Raw genomic sequence first — 21,958 nt, forward strand, 5'->3', positions numbered from 1 at the left:
CGACTTGCAACCAGAATTAGGTTCATTTGGTTGTAATTTGATTTTCAGATGTTCAACTCCTCTGTCTCTCAAATTATTTCATCAATCGATTATTCTAACAGTTAATCGGATAAAAATCGGCACATTTCACAGATTTTTCATTTAACCACTTAATCCTTTTATACTATACTATGAATGCATTAAAAGATGTAAATAAACAAATAACTGTTCTTTTTGTGAATAAGAAAATAAAGATTTTCTGGCTTAAAATACAGTAATAAAACATTCCTTTAGTGAATTTGAACCAGTTTTGGCTTAATTGCTGCTCTGACGTGGGTTTTTCCAGCAAATGGCCTTTTTTTCTAGTTGATGATTGATTACTAAATTAGTTGACAGTTATTTCTATAATCGATTTGTCATGATTAATCTGATTAGATCAATTTGTTTGAACTGCTCCTCGTTTTTGGACCCGTTTGCAGTTTATAGCTCGTTTGTTTGTAGACAGTTGATGCAACACTCCTCTGTGGTTCTTTTTTCAGTTTGAGAGCCAGAAAGAAAGAAAAAGTCCAAACTGCGAACAGTGAACCTTGTTCAGGAGCTAAGCAGTCAGAGTGATGGTGTGCAGGATGTCCAGTGCTGCGTTTCAGAGGAGCTCAGTGTTCAGATCCCAGCTGGGAAACGAGGAACAGTGACGTTCTCAGCACTCGATCACCTGTCACTGCTGCTTTTCTCTTCCCTTGAAGCCCAACTTTTACGACTTCTTTGTGCTTCTGTGATCAGGCTTGGCTGCTGCGCAGTGCAGAAGTGTCCCTCCGTGTAAGTTATTGCCAGTAAAACCTTCCGAGGAGTAAACAAACTTCTCTCAACTGTTGACTTTGTGTGTGAGCATCCCTCCTCTTCCGCCCGTCTGACTCGTGATGCCCTCGCCTTTGAGTCGAGGCCACATGGTGCGGCAGATGCCGAGGCCGCTGCGCTCTGACTCCACAACACCCGCCATTCTCATGGAAATGGCCACGCTTGTCTGGCTGAATAATGGCGCTGGTTTGTTTGTGCACATGTGTGTTATGGAGCGGCATGTGTTTGGATGAAGGGGACTGTTTAGGAGGGTCTGATGTGAGCTTAAAAAGTGCTCATGAATAAAAACAGGAAGGTTCTGGTATCTACCCACCTGCTCAGCAGAATCAGCTGAATCTGATTTGATCAGCTGATGTTTACCAGCCTTTTTTTCCAGGGTTTTCTAAGCCTTTTCTGCTTGGCTGCACAACAAACCCCTGAATTTATTTGAGCTGTTTGTCTCAGTGTGTGGGCAGGTGCAGTTTTTATTCCTCCTGGCATCCATGAATCGATCCCTGGCAGCTCTGCAGTGCGTCAGCCGTAAAGGCTTTCACACTTGGCGGGCGGCCACAGGGCAGCATATTGCTGGGCGGCGCGGGTGTGTGAGGGCGGACCGGGGTTGGGATTTTTGGGTCTCTTCCACCTCCGGGGTAGAAGGATCCCTCTGTGTTCTCTCTTGGCATTTAGTGTGCGGCGCCAGGTTAAAGGTCAACCCTTCAGAGCAAAATGGCTAGTTTGGGTTTCTGGTTAAAACTCTTTAAGGTTGTTTTCACTCCTGATAGTCTGATAGATTTGATTGGGGATCAAAATTGCAACATTTATTAAATTTTCAGCTGCTGCGGTTTGTTTTCACACTGCACTGTGTCAAACAAACCAAACTAATTGAAAAACCTTTTCTCGTCCCCATCTGTAGGGGTGATCACACCAGATCTGATTTACAATTTTAATCAGTTTTATGTTTTATTTTCTTTGCTCTCGTTTTGCTTTCTTTTCAAAAAAGAAATTACAAATGACATAAAATATTTTTAAATATAAGTATTATAATTAAACGAGTATTTTTGTTCAATTGCAACAACATAGACATAATGTTAGCAGAACAAAGAAGCAATTTTACCTCAAGAACATCAACAAAAGTTGTTTTAATGAGACCAATGACTTTATTCTGGTAATATTCAGACTTTATTTTTCACTCATATGTATTCTTGTAACATTATTACCTTACTCTTGTAGAAAAAAAGGAAGACATATCCTGACTCATACATTTTTGTAGACTTGAGCTGAACTCAAAGTCTAATAAATAGCAGCTGTAAACATGCTTCTCAAACAAGATGGCGGCTCCAGAAACCCAAGAAGTGGTGAAAAAAAATCCAGATTTGTCAAAAACGAAATCTTAAAACATCCAAAATGCGATTAATCAATAGAGTCGATTTATCACCCAGATATAAGAGCCTTTCCATCATCAATCACACTGTCAGCTGTTTTCATCTTTTTACGGTAAAAACATCCGGTGGCGTCGTTTCCACACACATCCTGCACTTTCACAGGTACTGTCAAAGCTGCGATTGCCTGAAAACACGAGGATTTTACATCTGACAACACACACTCCTCTCTGCTTCCTTCAGGTCACACACACACCAACCCACCGCCCACAGGCACACACCAACGCTCATCCACAGTCTGAGTCACGTACACACACACATGACCGCGGAGGAACTGGGCAGACAGCGTGATCGCTTCGTGATGATTTCAGGGTGAAACAACAGTCAAGCCCTCCTGCAGGGCTGCAGATTGGCCCAGAATCTCTCATGAGCTTCCACACGTTTTTCTGCTCTCTCAATGTTTTTCTGTTTGTTTTAACAGAGACTTATTTACCAACGGTAATCTGAGAGTCCCAATGGGTTCAGCATCAAAGATTTTCCTGTTTATTAGATTTTCTTATTTAATAGCTAATTGTTACATTTTTATGTTTGCTGCTAGGAAACAGTGGTTATACTTAAGCTTTTTGGACCAGTTCTATTCACATTTTCAAGGTTAAGAGCTCGTGTTTCCCATTCAATGGCCTTCATCAAACCTTTTGTCACATGGGCCAAAATCGTCAAGTGAAAAGGATTTAGATTCTGGAAATTGTTTTTTTGAGTTTTATGGTTGAATTTGATCTACACATTGCACAGACACGCAGCGTCTCTCCACCTCCAGGAACAATTTCCAAAAAGACTTTGAAAAAATTCTGGTTTATGGACCAGAATAACATTTTTCTCTGACTGGACCGCATCTCCATAACTCAAACCTCAGTGTCTGGTCTGAGTTGACATTTACTCCTGTTTTGGTGGGCTTCATTAAGTCCCTGGACTGAGGTTAGGATCTGTTTAACCTCAGAGTTACCTCTATTTGTCTCCTTACCTACCTTTGCTTCTTAATTGTTGTTTTTCCACATAAACACAGCTGAAACCCAGAAGGCCAAAAACGTCCATGTGAGGAAACGCTTTGTTTAGGGAATGTGTGCAACCCCATTTTCTTAAACAAACGTTCTGCAGTCTGTAGTTATTTTGGATTTTTTTGGCCGCTCTGCTGCACCAGCGTCTGCGGCTAAACTCGCCCCAGGAAAGGCGGAGAAGTGTTGCCCGTCTGTTCTGATGTTTGTTCCCTTTGTCTGGACAGGACAACATGCCGCAGACACCACCTTTCAAGGGGCAGCTGAACACCGGTGGCTACAACAACAATTTGTACGACGAGACCAAGGAGGAAGTCTACCCCGGCCTCTATTATCACGACAACAACCTGGCGTCCGGCTCCCTGGAGGCCCTCATTCACCACCTGGTGCCAACTGTGGACTATTATCCAGACGTGAGTGCAATGTTCTGCCTAATTTACTCTGAAACCCTTTTGCTCTTAGATCAAAGTTCCTGCTTTCATTTTCTCTGTTTCTTCTCATGAATTGAGTTTCTTTTCTTGGTCACCAGGCCATGAAAGTTTGAGAAATACCCTCACTTACCCTCAGCCTTGTGATTGTGAATATTTTTATATTTTCCTTCCTGTGCAGAGGACCTATGTCTTCACCTTCCTGCTCAGTTCTCGCCTCTTCATCCACCCGTATGAACTTATGTCCAAAGTGTGCCACCTGTGCATGGAGCAGCAGCGACTTAGTGATCCTCAAGCAGATAAGGTTTGCTGAACTTTTCATCTAATAAACTGAATCTCAACCCCGATTGGCTGCTTTGCTGTTCGCTCACTGTCCACTTGTTCTGAATTTCCAGCTGAGACTCAGAAAGACCACTCCAAAGATTCTGCAGCTGCTGACGGAGTGGACGGAAACGTTTCCCTATGACTTCAGGGATGAGCGGATGATGCGCAGCCTGAAGGAGCTGACCCACCGGCTCGCCAGCGGAGACGAGGTCACTTTGATCTTCCTGATTTAACGTCTGAAAAACTGTGTTTTTTAGGGGTGCACCGATTTATCGGCGCTGATTTGCTTTATTTTGGGAGATTGGTGATTGACCGATACTCACGTGAAACCTCAGTAAAGGTCTAAACGTCAGCCTCTGTCCCCTTCCACTTTCCCGTTAGAGAGGTTTGACTGACAGACCGGCCCACCAGGTCATGTTTGCACGTTTGCATTTAACAATAGTCACTCCACTGTTGCCAACTCAGGAACTTTCTTGCTATATTTAGCAACACGTCAGACAAAAACATCAGTATCTGCCATAATCACATTGCCAGGTCTGGATTTTTAAGGATCGGGCAGAAAGCTTCAACCGGTGCACCCCTAGTGTTTTAGATGATAATGTTTGACACCAGCCGTCCGCACAGAGTTTCAGGCTCTGCAGATCTTTTCCACAGATAGCAGCTGTGGGAGGGAAAGCGGGGTGTCAGTGGCAACAAAGCAGGTTTTGAGGCCGGCTGCGTTCAGAGAAAAGCCTCATTGTTTAGCAGCTAGGTGGGTTTTTCTGGTCTCTGCTGCATGCTCCTTCCTAAGCAGCGTTTGGTTTGTTCCACTGCAGAAGAGCTGACCGTCCCTGGCTTAGTGCACAGCGAGCTGGGCCGGTTGAATAAAGGTAGAGTCGACTCGTTTTTGTCCCTGGTGAACATGCTGACCCTCCACTTTTCAGTCAGAGACATTGTTTTGACAGGCAGTGACTCATGCTGCGTTTGTTTTGAAAGGAAATGCAAGCGTAGGATAAAAATAGCAGCAGAAGCTCAAAGTGAAAGTACCTGAGTTCACCGTTAGGGAAGGTCTCAGCAGTTTGGGGGTCAGATGACATCCTGGCAGGGATGAGATTCGCATCACATTTGGTGAAGAAAACAGTCTAAGAGCATTTTCTCAGCAATCTTCAAAAAGGAAAATCCTCCTATCATCCTGTGAAGGCTGCAGTTCACTGTAAGACTTACACAGATTTAAGTTGACAGTAATCCTATGTGGATAATCTTCATTGTGTGGCTATTTACTCATTTTTGTGGTCCTACTCACTGAACCGCACAGCATTCTGGGAGATGTAGGCAGAGGGAAGACTTTAGCCATTAAAGTTCTCACAGTGAGCTTAGCTAGGTGGTTAGCATGAACTCACTCACTCAGTCTTTGGTTACCTAGCAACAACCTGTTGAGTAACGCACGCGGCTGCAGTTTCAGGTTTCCTCATAACACTTGACGGCGTGAAGTGAAAAGAGCTAAAAGAGGAAAGTATGGGAGTCATTTTAATATTTAAAACAAAAAACTAATTAAAATTATTAATGTCAACTGAAATTAAATGCTTATAACGTGAAACAAAGTCAATATCTAACCTAATGTGGCAACATCAGTGGTTTTAGCTGTAAATAAAATGCATGAATGAAACCCGGACAGATTCATTTTATGCAGATGATCCTCAGTTCGATCCTCCATACTGACCTTCTGTTTCTGCCAGATTTTGCCATCTCAGCTATATGCTCATCATGTAATAACCCAATTAAAGAGCCGATCAACTTTAAAAATAGTCACTGCTTTCTACAAATGTTGGGAAGCTTCAGTGCAACAGGCAGGATGCAGGACACCTACATGTGTTGGCATGTCGCTGCTGCAGGCTGGACGGCCTGGACTGCAGCTTTCATTTGACGCAATGCAAAGATTTCTGCTCTACTTTATCTGATTTAAGATGAGTAAGAAAGATGCAGAACTTAAAAACATTTAAAAAAGGAAGTTAATAAACCACTTCTCCAATCCTTCAAACTCTCATTTTAAAAACAGGCTTCGAATGACCCATCAATACCACCAAGTATCGATCAAGGCTGAATCAAAACATCAATGCTTCCTCACCTGATACATCTACAGCTCCATGTTTCTGATTGTTTCTGTTAAAGCCTGGAAACAACCTGCAACATGTCTGCACGCGTCCAGTCGTGCTCACAGAGACGCAGTTTTGTTTTGATGGCCATAAACATATTTTGATTTCATATTAGACGAACAGAAGCTGACATTTAGCTGCACTTAATAAAAACAGAAAGCAAACTGTGGCGAGTTTCCACGGTACTTTCCCATGAGTGGATTTCATGCTTGGTGGCAAAGAGATCCTGTTAGACAACAGTGAAGCTCCTCTCTGCCACCGTTTCCAATAATGACCATCACTAAACGAGTCTGAACATGCAAAGGGAAATTTTCTGGTGGTGTTTATTTCAGTAAATCAAATCTGCAAAAAAAAAAAAAAAAATCCAAAAATGAGTTTGGATATTTTCTGAACGTGTTTGATCAATCCTAACAACTTGTGCATAAAAGTGTCAAAGGTCATAGACGTCTGAGTTAAACAGCGTATAAACATTCGATTTACCGTCAGAGTCACTAACACTGAATGTCCTGCAGCCATCAGGCAAACACAGGCCTCTCTTTTTGCTCGGCGTGACGGAGAACAAGGTTTTCAGGGAAACTTCAGTGGGACACAAATCGCCTCTGCAAAAGTTTGTAACTGTTTTGTTCATGTGTCTGTAGGTGAAGAACTGATTAAAACATGTTAGTGGTAGAAACGCCCAGAGGATATTTCCTGGAAACATCCCTGTTGCAGTAAATGTGAGCTGTTCTTCCAATGAAGCGAGAAGAGCGCAGCTTCATATCTTTTACAATCGGAGTATTTAAGAGAATCATGTCGAACCACAAGCAGGTCTGCTGACCGGAGTAAGAACCAGATTGTGCAGAGCTGCAGCTCTGGGAAAACAGACCCGGATCCAGAATAGATGCCCTGAACATCTGCTAAAGGCTGAGTCCAAACCACACTGAATACACACCAGGACCTTGATCTCCATACTGACACTGTCATTATGGATTTGGTTGGATATATTAGGAAGCAGCAGCTAAGAAGCAAGTCTAGCTCTGGGATCTCCATTTACCCAGCTGGTGCTAGTTTGTGTTTTTACATGTAGATTAAAGCTGCAGTATATAAGTATTTAAAAAATATGTTTTTTACAAATTATCCTAATGACGTGACAGTATAAGACACACACTCTGAAAAATTTGAACTCCTCTACCTTCTCCCAGTAACATACATTCAGTCAGAAGGAACCAATCAGAGCCAGGAGGAGGGTTTTAGCGCTGTCAATCACTCTTTTGTCAACCCGTCCTGCTTGCCCTTGTGGTTCACCACAACATAATCTGTCATGAATGCTGAGGCTAGCTAGCATAGCCACAGATGAAGCCGGATGAATAGATTTTCCGCCATTAGCACATTGAGCAGGTACAGGAGCATGATTGACAGCGCTAAGACCCGCCTCTTGGCTCTGATTGGTGCATTTTTGCAGACTGCGATAGAAGCACTGGTATTTTCTGGCAGCTGATACCAAACTGTCACAACATGGCGACATATTCTGTGACATATTTTTGTAAAAATATGTAAGCTTTACTGATATAATGATTATAAGTTTGGATAATTTAGGTTCCATTCTGCCACTTGGAAAGGTTTTGTGTTTTTGCAGTCGACATGACGATATGGAAGGTTAAACTCAGTGAACTCATACTGGTCCCAAAAGTTTCCCTTTTTAAACTGCAGTTGTTAGCAGCGGAGTAGGAGTCAGCTGCAAAGATCGTTGGGATGAAAGCAAACGTCATGACTGCTGGATGAGGAACAGTTATTCTTACTGCTTCCTAAGTTGAAATCAGGGTTATATTTGTGGATAAAATGCAGATTTCAGTATTTCTTTCATTAGTTCTGGTTGGATGAACATCTGAAAACACTTTGGCGAGTGTCTGCTTCAGATCAGGTGGTGATGTCGCACGGCCAGAAAAAACAAACGCATTAAAAAAGCAGACCAGCCACGCCCTCACTGGTGATGGCTGGCAGCGAGCGGTCATCTGCCAGCTTTGGCTCACCGCCAGGGTTCGTGGTGTTGGCGAACACTGGGCTCCTGCTAGGCTCCCTCATTCGTAACACCAATAGTTGTGATGGAGTCCCTCTGCTCAGCAAAGGCAGAACATGCTGCCTCCAAGATCTGCAGCTAAATTTACCCGAGCCCAGCGTGTCGTCTGTGTGTGGTGGGGACAGAAGCAGCAGCAGATGGCTGACTTTGAAGTGGCCACCGCAGCGATTTTCACTTGTGGCATTCCTCGCTGTTGTCCAAGTGTTCAGTGGACTGTTGCAGCGCTGTTTTCAGATTGAGGCGGAATATTTGTTCAATCTTTTGTTGGATGTTTGGAATATTACATTAATTTTTCAGCACTCAAAGGAAGAAAAAAAATGTGTTTTGGGTTAATCTTGGCTCCTCATCAGATTTTAAAACTGAACTGGCAGAAAGTCCAGCAAAGAAAACTGAACTCCATCACCTTCAACTGCAAAAACACGAAATGTTACCAAGTTTTGATTTGGTCTAGTTTGTAGTGCAAATATCTTTGCAGGGCGATCTCCTCCAAATACACAAAAATCAAGCACACATGTACTTCTCATCTTATGCAACTTGTGGGCCGAACTTGGTCAGTGAGGGAACTCTTATCTAACTGTGGTCTGTTTGGAGTCGCAGGAAATGTTCAGAACAGGCCGACCTCTCGACCCCCGGAGCTACCGAGCCAAGAGCTCTGCCCCTCTTGAGCGCCATCAAAGGGCAATGGGGGCTTATGTAACTTCCAGATTTGGGTAGTAACTAGTTACAATTACTCAAGTAACTTTTCATAAGTTTATTGAAAGAAAATGTCTTTTGTCAGATTTTTTTTTGTTTCTTATATGAATGGAAATACATGATGTAATTTTTAATTATTAAATGATTGATAATTAGATCTGCTACTCAGAACTTGAGTAAACCTTTTACCAAATACTGTTTTACTCTTACTCCAGTAATTTCTTGGACAGCTACTTTTTTACTTTTACTTGAGTAAAAATATGTAGACGTGTAGTTCTACTCTTACTACAGTTTTCGGTACTCTCCACCCAAAAGTTGCAAACACAAATCCTTTAGAACAGGACAGCAACATCCTTGGCGTTCCAGACGATATTCCTTGTCTATTTTAGATATCAGGCTCTCAATAACCGTCTTTTCCCTTCTCTGTATCCTCCAGGTGTACAAGAAGGCGGTGGGGCAGATGAGCCAGGGTCTGATCAGGAGGCTGACGGTGCTCAGCCAGTACGAGGAGGCGCTGGTGAAGGTCAACGCCACGGCGGCGGAGCGGCTGACGGCGCTGAAGGCCAAACCCCAGGCAGCGACCCAAAGAGACTTGCTCTCCATTTGCAACGACCCCTTCACTGTCGCCCAGCAGCTCACACACATAGAGCTGGTACGCAGACGTTTACTTCCCTGTTAGATTTCTTGGCTTCTTGTCAAGGACAAATCCATCAGATTCTCAGGCGTGTTTGGCTCACAAGGCTAATTCTCATAATTCGGGTTCCAGCAACCCTTTTTATTTTGTTACACTGCTGGGTTTAAGCTCTCATGCCAAAGAGGGCTGGAACGATTAATTGGATTAATCGATTATTGAAATAATATAATATAGTAATCGGTTACTGAGGAGAGTCGTTGATTTCCATGAATCAATCCAGTGTGTTGGAGTTTCTAACGTGGAGCAAAAATAAAGAAAAACTTCTTGCATCTAAAGATTAAGGGAGCTAATTTTTTCATTTCTCCTTTCAGGAGCGATTGAGTTACATCGGACCTGAAGAGTTTGTTCAGGCTTTCGTCCATAAAGACCCTCTGGACAATGACAAGGTAACAGCTTTTCTAAGAATAAACCAGCAGATAAGAAAGACTGCCCAGAGGTTACTCAGTCTTTGTTCCCTGTCTGCACGGCACGGCAGCCGATCCAATCTGTCTTTTTATTATGGTTTGGAAAGCTCCAGTTTTCACTCCAGACGGATCTTGAGTTGACACAACACGGTTTCTGTCTGCTGCGCAGGTCAGAGCGAGGCCAGGTGGTTTCAGACTGCAGCAGCAGACCAAATATCCACCTCACAATCACACACACACTCACACACACCTGACTGGCTATTTCCCCAAATCATCCCAGAGTCTGGATTAGATGTGCACCTCATCTCTTAGCAACCGCTGCTCCTAAGGGTTTGTATTGGGAAGGGGTGTGTGTTTTGGGTGGCGGGCTCTCTTGTCTGGCATTCGGCTGCTAGGCAACAGACCCTTTTTTCGGAAGGCGAGTTGATGGAGGGGGTTAGAGCTGCCATTGTGCCTGTGGCCAGTTTGCCTCGTACCCCTAACAAGCCCCTTCAAAAACAGAAATGACGGCGTTTGTGCATGTGTATGCGTGTGTGTGTTTGCATTTAAAATGTGCCTGGCGGGGAGAGTGGCGTAAGGCCAGAGGAATGTGTGGAATCAGATCAAGAGGAATCCACACAAAGAAGCTGAATGCAACATGGGACAACTATTGTCCTGATGGAGGCACGGTGAAGTTGAGCGAGATTGGAGGTTATTTAGTTTGCTCAGTGATGCATTGACTGGGAGGGAGGAGAAAAAGGCAAATATAAGCTTTATTTCACCCATCCAGAAATGTTTCAGGTTGCAGTTACCAGCGTCACTAATAGAAAACCTGTTATTGTTACAGAGCTGCTTCAGTGATCGCAAGAAGGCCAGCAACCTGGAAGCCTACGTGGACTGGTTCAACAGACTCAGTTATTTGGTGGCCACAGAGATTTGTTTGGTGAGTGGCAAAGACTAGTCTTTGTTTTCCTGATTAATGATAATGAAAGCAGCAGAAATTGGAAATTTTTCTATAAGAATGCAAAAAAGATAAATCCCTGTAGCGTTACTGGAAGCAAATTTGGTGGAAATAATTTTCTCTCTTTCAATCTTTTCTGAATAAATACTATCTTATAACAGATGCTGGTCACACTAATTTCATTTTCCGTTAAAATGTTTTTCTAAGTTTTGAAAATTAATCATTCATAAATATGCTCACAGCTTTTACATTTAAGACTGCTCATTTTCTAATGTTTTGTAGCAACTAATTAAAACAGCAGTGCTAACGCTAGCTTGTTTGTACAGAGAAACTTGAAAATCCCAAAAACCCAGGCACTCAATATATAGCATAGTTCCTAGATTTAAAAAAAAATTATAAACAAATTGCAAACAATTACCCAGGTTTTTAAAAAGTAGCTCATTGTTTTAAATCATCACTTTGTTAAGCTTTATGTAGCAGAGCTGTGCTGCAGTGAAAAACCCCAAAACAATCAGAATATGCCAAAGTGGTAACCACACCTCCTCATGTATTTGTGCAACAAAAAGCTCCACAGCTTATCAAGCAAAGGCTCATGGTTATAATCTGCTACTTTCCTAACTTTATTTAGCAGCTAACTGTGCCGCAGTGCTAATGCTAGTGCTAATGCTAGCTTGTAAACCGAAACAATAAATGAAGACTTTATATTTATGTTTTTTCTGTACCAGTTTGTTTAACTGGAAGAAGCTATTTTTGACATTTCCCACCACCAGTTAAAACCAAAACTTAATATTTTTACCTTTTTGTAGTTGTAAGTTTACTACACTACATATTGTTGAAAATAAACTTATGTTTAGCTTCTGGTCACATTGGTTCAAAAACCCAAACAAACAGGACAAATGAAGAAAACACACACAGTGTAGTAAAAATCTCTGCATTCAAACTGACCTTAGTGTTTCTCACAGGTTTTTAATTTCCGTTCATAATTCTGTACATTTTTATTTCCCACAGCCTGTGAAGAAAAAGCATCGAGCTCGAGTCATCGAGTTCTTCATCGACGTGGCACGTGAATGCTTCAACATCGGCAACTTTAACTCCCTCATGGCCATCATATGTGAGTTGTTTGTATGTTTTATTTCCTCCCAAATCAGCTTTTTGCTTAACTGCATTGTTGAGAACTCCTCTTTCCTCTTTCTGCCAAATCTTAAGTGATTAGATTTTGTTTCTCATTTTAGTTTGCACGACCAGTGCATCTGTGTAGCCTGAACCAATTACCAAACAGACATCCCAGATCCAACTGGGGTCTGCAAAAGACTCAATAAAAGTGTTTTAGTGGATCTCTTTAAGGAGTCTAAAAGCACTTAGTGGTGAATCTCCTCAGGCGCTGTGCTGACCTCACTGGGGGCCTGGCGAACAGCTCTTTGAGCGGCACCAGGGGAGTGGATCTGGCTCCTGTCCCTGGCCTCGGGGCAGGAGGAGAGCCGAGGATCTTTGTGTCCAGAGTAAAGGGGGAAGGGTCAGAATCACAGGAGGACTGGGAACAAACCAGCCAAAGCAGATGGTCAACACTGACCAGAGAGAGAGTCGACACACAATGGAGAGGAGGGAACATTGGAGTGCCAGCTGTCCTCTACCCGTCTCCCCTGAGAGACGGACAGAGTGCCAAAGGCAAAACTGTCTGCACCAGCCTCCTCTCCAGGGAGCCACCGGGGCGAGGCATTACTGAAGTGCCTCATCCAAAAGGCTGCCTCACCTCTGAAGGAAATATCCTTATTTACCAAGCAGGATAGTTTTAAACTTTACCAAATCTGAGGCTGGGTTTCGTTCTGCTCCAACCACATGTGATTTGAATGTCATGAAAGGATAAAAAAGTTGGAAATTAGACTGAATACTGACGGAAAGAGAGCATCGCAGCGAAAAACAAAATCTTACCCAGCATGTTTGGTCTATATTAGTACACTTGAAAAAACTAACGTAAAAGTAACGGGATATCTGAGCTTGTTTTAACTCAATCATTCTTTAATTTTGATGAAAAAGTTCTAGTTTTATTAGCAAATTATTTAACTTGTAACACTGACAAAAATGTCTTGTTGCAAGTGAAATTATCTGGCAATAAAAAAATAACTTTCATCACTGTTAAGGACTCTAAACAAGCTCCTATTTCTTGCTGAAAAGTTACTCGTACGTTAGTTTTGTGTTATGTCAAGTGAACTAAGATATTTGCACTAGAAACTAGACCGAACATACTTGGTAAGATTTTGTGTTTAGAAGAAGACAACTAAACCCAAAGCATCCCGGTTTTCTGCTGAAAATCACAGAATCTAAGCTACTAAAGGGCTTGTTTTTACCACACCTGCTTCTGGTGGCCTTGTTCTTAGATGGAGTTACCAAGGCGAGGTCTGATCCCACTTTCCTCCGCTGTGGTTTTATTTGGAAACATAACACTCAACCTGGGTGGATCGGTTCAGAGTTTTGGATTTCCACTTTCTGTGTAGGAGATGTTTTTGTCGTTCCTGCTCTGAGTGTGACCTGTAAGACACTCCAACATGCAGAGGGATTAGCATATGGGAAGCAGAGAGCTGGGAGGGGAAACGAGGCGTGCGCTAACGCTCATTGTTCCTCAGTCCTTGTAACTGGGCTCCATCAGAGGAAACAACATAAAGCCTGAAAAACAGAGCAGAGCGACGATGACTGCGAGGGGAGGAGAGGAAGGGCGGAGCAGGGAAATGCCATGTGTTAATGCGATCATCTTGGCCTAAATGTGTGATCTCTTTATCTCTCATTGTGATTTTCTCTCCGTTTTTTTTTGTGCTTGTCCTCGCCTTGCAGCTGGGATGAACATGAGCCCCGTGTCCCGGCTGAAGAAAACCTGGAGTAAAGTCAAAACGGCCAAGTTCGACATCTTAGAGGTGAGCCTGTGATTATCACCCAAAAATGATAAGAAACCTTAAACATTTCATGTAATTATAATATTTTCTATTAAACATCTGCTCATGAATTGTAATTTTGTAATGAGACACATTGTTCAGCCCCTCCCCTGCCTGTTGCTGCATGATGTTATCTGAAAGAAGGGTTCCACGCTTTTCCTCTTGCTTATTGAAAAACGAAAATATTTTATATTTTAAAAGTGCAGATGACAGGTTTCTAGTGTCATTAATGTTGAGCTAACTGTGCAGCTAGCCTGATGAGCTAACTTGCTAAAAGCTTGTAAAGATATGTAATCAATTGCTGGATTTCCATTTCAAATGTGCATAAAACCTTGTCAATATTTTGCTAATGTTGAAAAAATGCAGTTAAAATCACACATGAATACGTTTGTTTACACAATAAGATGTTAAAACCTTGCAGCGCCATCACTCTCCTACCACTTCCTGTCGTCTTCTCCGACTTTTCCGCCAGTAGTAACATCTGGTTGTTGTTATTGACTAATGTTATAGATAACATTAGCCGTTGCAGGGATTTAACAAAAAAAGCAGTTAATTTTTACACAGTTTTAAATGTGTAAATGATGGACAAATTTTAAATTGTTAAAGCTTTACTTTTAAATTTCTGCAACCAACAAGAAAACTCCACACAGATTTGTGAGTCAAGCCAACCTGAGAGTAAACGCTTTCAACAAACAAGCAGCTCTAACAGCAAACATGCTGAACTGACAAGTCTGCAGACGGAGAGTGGGAATTCTGCAGCCAGGACGCCCCCAGATGTTGAAGGCGGACGCAGATCACTCAGCTTTCCTACGCGAAAGCTCGGAAAGCTCTGCACACTGCAGGGACAACACTCAGAGTGAATATCAAACACTCAGTCAGTCAATCTGGTAAAAGATCTGACAAGTCAGCGGGGACTGTGCAGGACCTGAAAGCTTTTCAGATGCCGCTGTTATTTTCCCTTCATGTCTCACTGGAGATGATCAGCTTTTATTCTTCAGTCATATTCATCCTCTTTAAAACGTCTTTTACCTTCCTGTTTAGTTCCTCTGGGCCCGACTGCCGTAAATCCTGGACTTTCAAGCAGAAGTTGCTGCAGTTATGCTAACTTTATAGCTCCTTTAAACTCAGGGGGTTCTCTTATTAAACTATGGGAACATGTGAATGTGGGCCCCATATGTATTTTGTTCAGGTTGGATGGGTACTTCAGTGAACTTCAGCCTGTGTTTTAGCTCGGTTCCTGTTCGTATCGGCCCCAGATGTAAACGCTGGCTCACCCTATGCTCTTGTCTTCGCCAGATGTTGAACTGACTCTGTGTCCGTCTTCCTCTTCATAGCATCAGATGGATCCTTCAAGCAACTTCTACAACTACAGAACAGCGCTGAGAGGCGCCACGCAGAGGTCCATCACGGCCAACAGCAGCAGAGAGAAGGTGAGGCTTCAACAGAACCCGACCTGGGATCGAATCTGAAGTTTGGTGACGCTTACTCCAGAAATGCATTTATTCCAACTCACCCAGCAGCCTCAGACATGAAAGTCTGAACATCTGGGCCGCAGACTTAACATTTACACTTCAGACATCTGACTGAGATTCTGCTACAACTAACCATTATTTTAGCAATTGATTATTCTGACGATTAATCAAATCAGAAATTTGTCAAATTCGCCAGAATTTTCACTTCACTTCTAACTCTTTCAAACAACAAACAGATTAAAAGATGCAAATGAGCAACTAATCTAATTATTTTTAAGTAAGAAAATAAACATTTTACTGCCTAAAATGCAGTAATATACCATTCCTTAATTATTTGTAGCAAAGGATGCCCCTGCAACTAAAGTTTTTTTTTAAATCTTATATACCATATATTTTATGTAGAGTTTTGACCTAGATACTGGTCTATGTATGTTCTTTCAGGAAATGGCCTTTTTTGAGTGCACATACTCCAGTTAATGATTAATCGATCACTTCAATAATCGATTAATCATGATTTATCTGAAAAAAACAACAACATTTCAGCTCTAGTCTGAGACTACCTAAAGGAGTAACGGGGGTTTGTGTCTCCTTCAACCAGCGTTCCTCTTTTGTAAAAAGTTCAGATATTTATGAAGGGAGGGAAAAACAAACGTCTGGCTGTGTCTGGTTGGCGTCTGGACGCCGCGTCCCCGCCGTGTTTACGCCACCAGCAGCATCCCCAGACGACTCGGCCTCCGCAGTCAGGAGGTTGCATAACGGCACAGCTCAGAGTGGACACGGTGACCGAGTCACAAGAGGAGGGGGTCCTGTCCAACATGGCCGCCTGCCAGATCACATAGCGTTCTCTGACGGTCCCCTCCTCCTTCGAGCTTCCTCTCACGAACATTTTATTAACTGAGACGGATTGTTCTGTCAATATCCACGCGGCTCCCGGAGTTATTTTGGAGCCAAGATATCCAAACATTCCAGGCTGAGAGGCCGAGGTCATGAAACGGAAAGTTCCCAAGCAGTCTGGTATGTTCCTGCTGGTGACCTCTCCTGTTAGGAAGGTTTATGACCTTCAGACCGCAGCAGATCAACAGAGGCTTCAGTTTAACCCCGCTTCAGCTGCTTTTACTGATTTGAAACGTCAAACATTTGTTTCCCTGCTGACTCGTTGTTGCTGTTTTGCAAACTGCAAATCTGAAACAGACTTGGTGTGTCTGATGTTTGGTTGTGTAGCAACAGCCCTCTACGACATTTCACTGAAAGGAATGCAGAGAATATTCCAGGATCCGCCTCTAATGCAGATTTTAAACTGTTTGAAAAACTTTTAATCTGTTAAACTGCTTGTCTTTAGAACAAATAGGTTCAATTTGTAAACCAATATATAAAATATGCCATTCTTTCATGAACTTTCTTAACCTTGTTTATGATAAGTTACATGTTGGCAGATTATTTCACTTATAACAAGACATTTGTCTCATGTTATAAGTGAAATAATCTGCCAAGGGAACAAGAACTTTTTCATCAATACTAAGGAAATATTGACTAAACAAGCTCCTATTTCTTGCTGAAACTTGTATGATAGTTTTGTCTTATTTTTTCAAGTGTGATCACATTTTAGCACTAGAAATGAGACAAACTGACTGGTAAAATGTTTTTGAAGTGTTTGGTTTCCTAGTTTGGTTTCTTCCTTGTTTCCTTCTTCTCTTCCTGCTGCCTTCAATCTTTCTTTTTCTCCCTTCCTTTGAATTTCTGATTCTTATTTCCAGCTTCCATATTTAGATCCTGCTCACTATAAAATAATTAGTGTTTCTGTGTTGCACTGTAAAATAAACATTAAGGACTAATAATCAGGAAACTTGCTGCTCCCACCCAGAGTTGAACGTTTGTTAGGATGCTCACATGTGCGCGCTCACGAGTGTGTCCTTGTAAACATCATCCAACCCCTGCAGATCCTCGTAGATCATCGGGTTCCAGATCCGTGACCTCTTAGAGACACGGCTCAGTCAGCTGCTCCCAATTTTTCCCAGAAACATGTTTACAGTTGAAGTCACCCTGGAAGGGAGGCGAATCTGCAGGCTTGAGAAGGGAACAGAAAAACAAAAGGAGGGTGCGGTGGCTTCAGATGTGACGTCCGACTGGATGATTTTAAGCATGTAATACACAAAGAATTCAAACCAAATAGCTTTTGATAGCTGCTGCTGCTGCTGCTGCTGCTCTGGTGGCTCCTAAAAGCATCGCGTCATAAATGTTTGATGGGTGGGGGGAAGTCAGGAAAGAGGTGACAGACTGGGGGCGGGGGGGCTTTTTTAGGTCAGTGTGGCAGCTTTCTGCAGATGCCACTAATGTAAGAGAGAAAACAGTGTTGGATGTTAATTCTTAGTGGCGTTTAATCACCTGATGTCTTCTGCAGAGGAGGGAAATCCTCTTTAAGTGTAACATGAATTAATCAGATCTTCGTTTAGATGTGCGGTGACCTAAATCGTTGTTTTGATAATAAATGTTTCAAAGGGATTTCTTCTTCTGTGGAAAATTCACCTTTTACAATAAGACATTTTCCCATCGGGGGCAAAATTGTTGAAACAAAATTGGTATATTTTTAAAACAGTTTTAAAAAGATGTTTTTGTGCCTTTTTACATTTATCTGTCCATATTAGTTTTACAAAAAATAAAAAAACATTATTTGCAGATTTACTAAGACTAAAAAATGTTTCAAGAAATATATTTTATTATAAAAATATTTATAATACAAAGATTTTTTTATTATAAAAAATAAAAATAATGCAGTGTGATTTTTATAAAAAAATGTGACCATTTTGTTGGATTTTTAGGCCAAAACATCTGATTAAGAGGTTGAATTTTTCAGTTAGCTTCTCAGGAGAGCTGAATACTTTTGCACTTTTCATTTGTTTTATTTGCAAAAAAAAATCTTTTGAATCATGTATAATTTTCTTTCTACTTCACAATTGTGTAACACTTTTGGTTCATCCTTAACATAAAATTTCAATTAGACATATTTATGTTTGTGGTTGCAATGTGACAAAACACACAAAACATTCGAGGGGTATGAATACTTTTGCGAGCCATTGAATCCAGTAAGACAAGCCCACAGTTTGTACATTTCTGGGCTGATTAGATCCTTATTTGTGTTGTAAGATTTGCCTTTGAGTAAAAGCAAGTCAGTGTTTTTGGTTCTAGTTTGTCCAAATATTAAGATGAAAATACAACAACTTTTTTATAAATGGAAATCTATTTTCTGAACCTAATACTTTTTGAAGATGTTTCTTTGTAAAAGAAAAAAAAAAGGCCCAAAACCCTGATCTGTGCTTGCAGATCAGATTTGCTCCATTCTACAGTTTAACCTCCTCTGCAATAAGAGGTGAAACCAGGTGTTTATAACAAAGCGCCACAGGGAAATCCCCACTTAAATCTCCCTCTTTGTTCCCTCCCTGCTGTCTTCCAGATCGTCATCCCGTTCTTCAGCCTGCTCATTAAAGACATCTACTTTCTCAATGAGGGATGCGCCAGCCGGCTGCAGAACGGCCTCATCAACTTTGAGGTAAACTGAGCCTCAAATTTCCCCCTGAACGCTAAAAAAACAAGAGGTAGTTCCCCCAGCGACAGACTTTGCCACACTCTGACTTTTTAATGTCACAAACTATTGAAATAGTTACTTCACATGGCAACAAGTGACTGTTATGTGTTACCACTTCCCTAAAAACCAAAGAAGAAGAGGGAAGTAGGACCTGGATGTTTGAAGTTCAGCTGTGTTTCCATGGAACATACATGACTCTGACCAAATATTATTTCCACTTACATTCTGTCACATGGTTATTTTAAGGTTTCACACCTTCCTGTGAAACTTTGCTCAGGCTTTTACTCTGCCTGTCACCATGTTAGGATGTGTTAAAGCTATATTTGAACACATTAACACCTCAGATCAGCCAACATGGTGCAGCATGTCAGGTTAAGGTCGTTTCTGCAGAACTTTATTTTTATTTTACTGTAGTTTCCAGTGCAAATGTCTTGGTAGATTTTAAAACTATCTGACGAGTAACCTTTCAACAAGATGTAGAAACTTATTTATATTCAATAATTTCTTAACACTAACACTCCCTTAATTGGTGATTCTAAAAAAGCTCCCAAAGTTGCTGAAAAGTTACGTCTTAAGTTAATTTTGTTTTGTTTCTAGTGTACTAAGGTAATTGGACTAGAAATTAGACAAAAACAGTTGCCAAGATTTTGTGTTTTTGCAGTGTTCTCCTTTAACATTTGGCTTATTTAAAGTGTTAGAGGTTTTGAATAATAATCTCTCGTATGATTATGTTCCAGAAATTCTGGGAACTCGCCAAACAAGTGAGTGAGTTCATGACCTGGAAGCAAGTGGAGTGTCCGTTTGAGAAGGACCGCAAGATCCTGCAGTACCTGCTGACCGCGCCTGTGTTCACTGAAGATGGTGAGCAGATCATTTCAGGAATTACTGACTTCCCTAAACTCACAAACATCATTTAGTCCATGTTAAACATGTTTACTTCCATAAGCTGAAGTTTAGTCACAGTAATCAAAGCTTAGGTCCAGCCCGGGTAGAACTCGATAATTAAAGTGATATCAAAGCTAATCTTGGCATCCCCTGGTTTTTCCAGGAGTAAAATTGAAGTCCAGCTTCAGGTTTTAGCTCTCTTACTTTTCACTGGTTCCCTTGGTGACCAAACACACCCACAGGTCATCAAAGGTAACAAATGAGGAGAAATTGGAGGTTTCAGTTAAGTTCTTTTAGAGGATCCAGTATTGATTTAAAAAATCTATATTGGGTATTAAATAAATCTTATTCTATGATTTGTGCTCTGAGTAACATCACACTTTATTAATTATTTACATTATATTTGTAATTCCTAATTGCACTCCTTTAAAATGTTTCTTGCAGTTTTGTCAGTTTCAGTTTCTTTATTATTTATTTTAATTTGCTGTTCTTCTCCTAATTGCACTGACTGAACAGATTAAAGTTGTTTTTAAATGTTTGAACTTGTGAAGCTATTGGTGTGTTTGCATGTGCTGTACTGGTGCAGTTATTAAATAAATTTGTAGTTCAGTACATTCATGTATGAATTTAGAAAAAGAAATGTCTTAAGTCAATTCAGTGCATCTAGGTGCTTCCCTAGTTTTTATTTCTTCTTGGGAATCCGCTCATCAATAAAACATAATGATTTCCTTTCATTTTCTGCAGCTCTGTATCTGGCATCATACGAGAGCGAAGGTCCTGAGAACAACATGGAGAAGGACAGATGGAAGTCTCTGAGGTGTGTATGACCCTCCTCCTCCTCCTCCTCCTCCTCCTCCTCCTCCTCCTCACCCTCCTGTACGCTGTGGGGATTTCAATCGCAGCGAACAGAATCACATCCCCCCCGACCGGGCTGACCACAGGGATGTAGGTCAGGATGGGAGACTGACCTCTCACACTGCTCAGTAAACACACACAGTGTCAGCGCTCGCCTCCACTGCTGATCGAAACGCTCTCTTCTTGTCTAAGTCTCACATTCTGCAGTCGTTTATCAGTCAATAAGGATGTTTTCGAATGACTGATGAGGTGTTCCTGTTACTTTAGTAGAACAAAAAAATACTGCAGAACAACTCCTCTGTCTGCATTAAAAAAAATCTAATTTAACATCCATAGGTCAGACGGTCAGAACAAATCACAAGGCGTTTTAATTTTGACTGGAAGGTCATATAATCACTCCTAGTTGTTGCCTGACTTGTAACTGAGCTCAGTGTTGGTAACAAGAGCCGATAACTTTTGAAATCCTTCCACGTATTAGAGCAGCACGTCTGTGAAGCTCCACTGCCCCCTAGTGGACAGAAAACAGTAAAATCTTAAAACTGGTGGGAGTCAGATTCAGATTATTTTGGTAAATTTACAACATTACAAAAAGGAAACAAAATAAACGCTATTTTGTAAAACAATAATTTTCCAAATAAGAGATCTGTGTTTCCATTACAGAAAACTAAACGTTTCCCAGTAATAAAACCCCAAAAGATTGTTTTGATTCATCATGATCAATAAAATATAAATAAATATGTCTACTACAAAACTAACAGCAAACAATGTAATAACAGTATTACATACATTATAATTATTGTAGCTACAATACTGATTATTATGTATCCTATCTGCCATTAACAGAAAAAAAATCTTTAGTAATAAAAACAAATAAGCTAAATATCATTGTTATAGTTAACTTATATTATGCCTTTACTATTTAGGAATATTTCTTCTACGCTGCACTTTTTATTTTTATTTGAGTAATTTTATATTGAAAGAAACTTATTTAGATTTTTTTTAACTTACATAATTTATTGACATTTTAGTCTGTAAAATAAAATTTCCACTTAACTTTATATTTTGGTCTGTCTGATGATGTAATTTTTAAATATTAAATGATTGATAATTTGATCAGTTACTTGGACTTTTTACCAAATACTTTTTTACTCTTAACTCATGTTTTGGATGGATACTTTTTACTTGAGTAAAAAGATGTTAAAGTAGTGCTACTTTTACTTCAACACAATTTTTGGTTACTCCACCCACCTCTGATGTCACATCCTGCTGTCGGGGTTCAGTTACTTCCTGGCCTTTCTGTACTGACGTGTCTCTGTGTGCTTCCTTT

The 21,958-nt window shown here is 41.1% G+C and overlaps 1 protein-coding gene and 1 long non-coding RNA gene across 4 annotated transcripts in view; one reads left to right on the forward strand and one right to left on the reverse strand.

Annotated features, from left to right (window-relative positions):
* Positions 1 to 21,958, forward strand: part of rasgef1ba (RasGEF domain family, member 1Ba) — a 76,864-nt gene that overhangs the window by 53,353 nt on the left and 1,553 nt on the right. For all 3 annotated transcript variants that reach the window (XM_007547378.2, XM_007547379.2, XM_007547380.2), the window contains 12 exons: positions 3,472 to 3,657; positions 3,854 to 3,976; positions 4,068 to 4,205; positions 9,314 to 9,529; positions 9,883 to 9,957; positions 10,802 to 10,897; positions 11,924 to 12,026; positions 13,742 to 13,821; positions 15,174 to 15,269; positions 18,760 to 18,855; positions 19,629 to 19,752; positions 20,521 to 20,593. In XM_007547378.2, coding sequence (XP_007547440.1) covers positions 3,472 to 3,657; positions 3,854 to 3,976; positions 4,068 to 4,205; positions 9,314 to 9,529; positions 9,883 to 9,957; positions 10,802 to 10,897; positions 11,924 to 12,026; positions 13,742 to 13,821; positions 15,174 to 15,269; positions 18,760 to 18,855; positions 19,629 to 19,752; positions 20,521 to 20,593 — 1,406 coding nt within the window. The remainder of the gene's footprint in view (positions 1 to 3,471; positions 3,658 to 3,853; positions 3,977 to 4,067; positions 4,206 to 9,313; positions 9,530 to 9,882; positions 9,958 to 10,801; positions 10,898 to 11,923; positions 12,027 to 13,741; positions 13,822 to 15,173; positions 15,270 to 18,759; positions 18,856 to 19,628; positions 19,753 to 20,520; positions 20,594 to 21,958) is intronic.
* On the reverse strand, positions 8,996 to 21,956 carry LOC107835751 (uncharacterized). The gene is made up of 3 exons (XR_001661566.1): positions 21,814 to 21,956; positions 20,752 to 20,755; positions 8,996 to 9,080 (listed from the first exon to the last, which is right to left on the reverse strand). It is a non-coding gene; the product is annotated as an uncharacterized LOC107835751 (long non-coding RNA).

The sequence above is a fragment of the Poecilia formosa genome, unplaced genomic scaffold (assembly GCF_000485575.1).
Source record: "Poecilia formosa unplaced genomic scaffold, Poecilia_formosa-5.1.2 Scaffold20, whole genome shotgun sequence".
In the NCBI taxonomy this organism is placed as follows: domain Eukaryota; kingdom Metazoa; phylum Chordata; class Actinopteri; order Cyprinodontiformes; family Poeciliidae; genus Poecilia; species Poecilia formosa.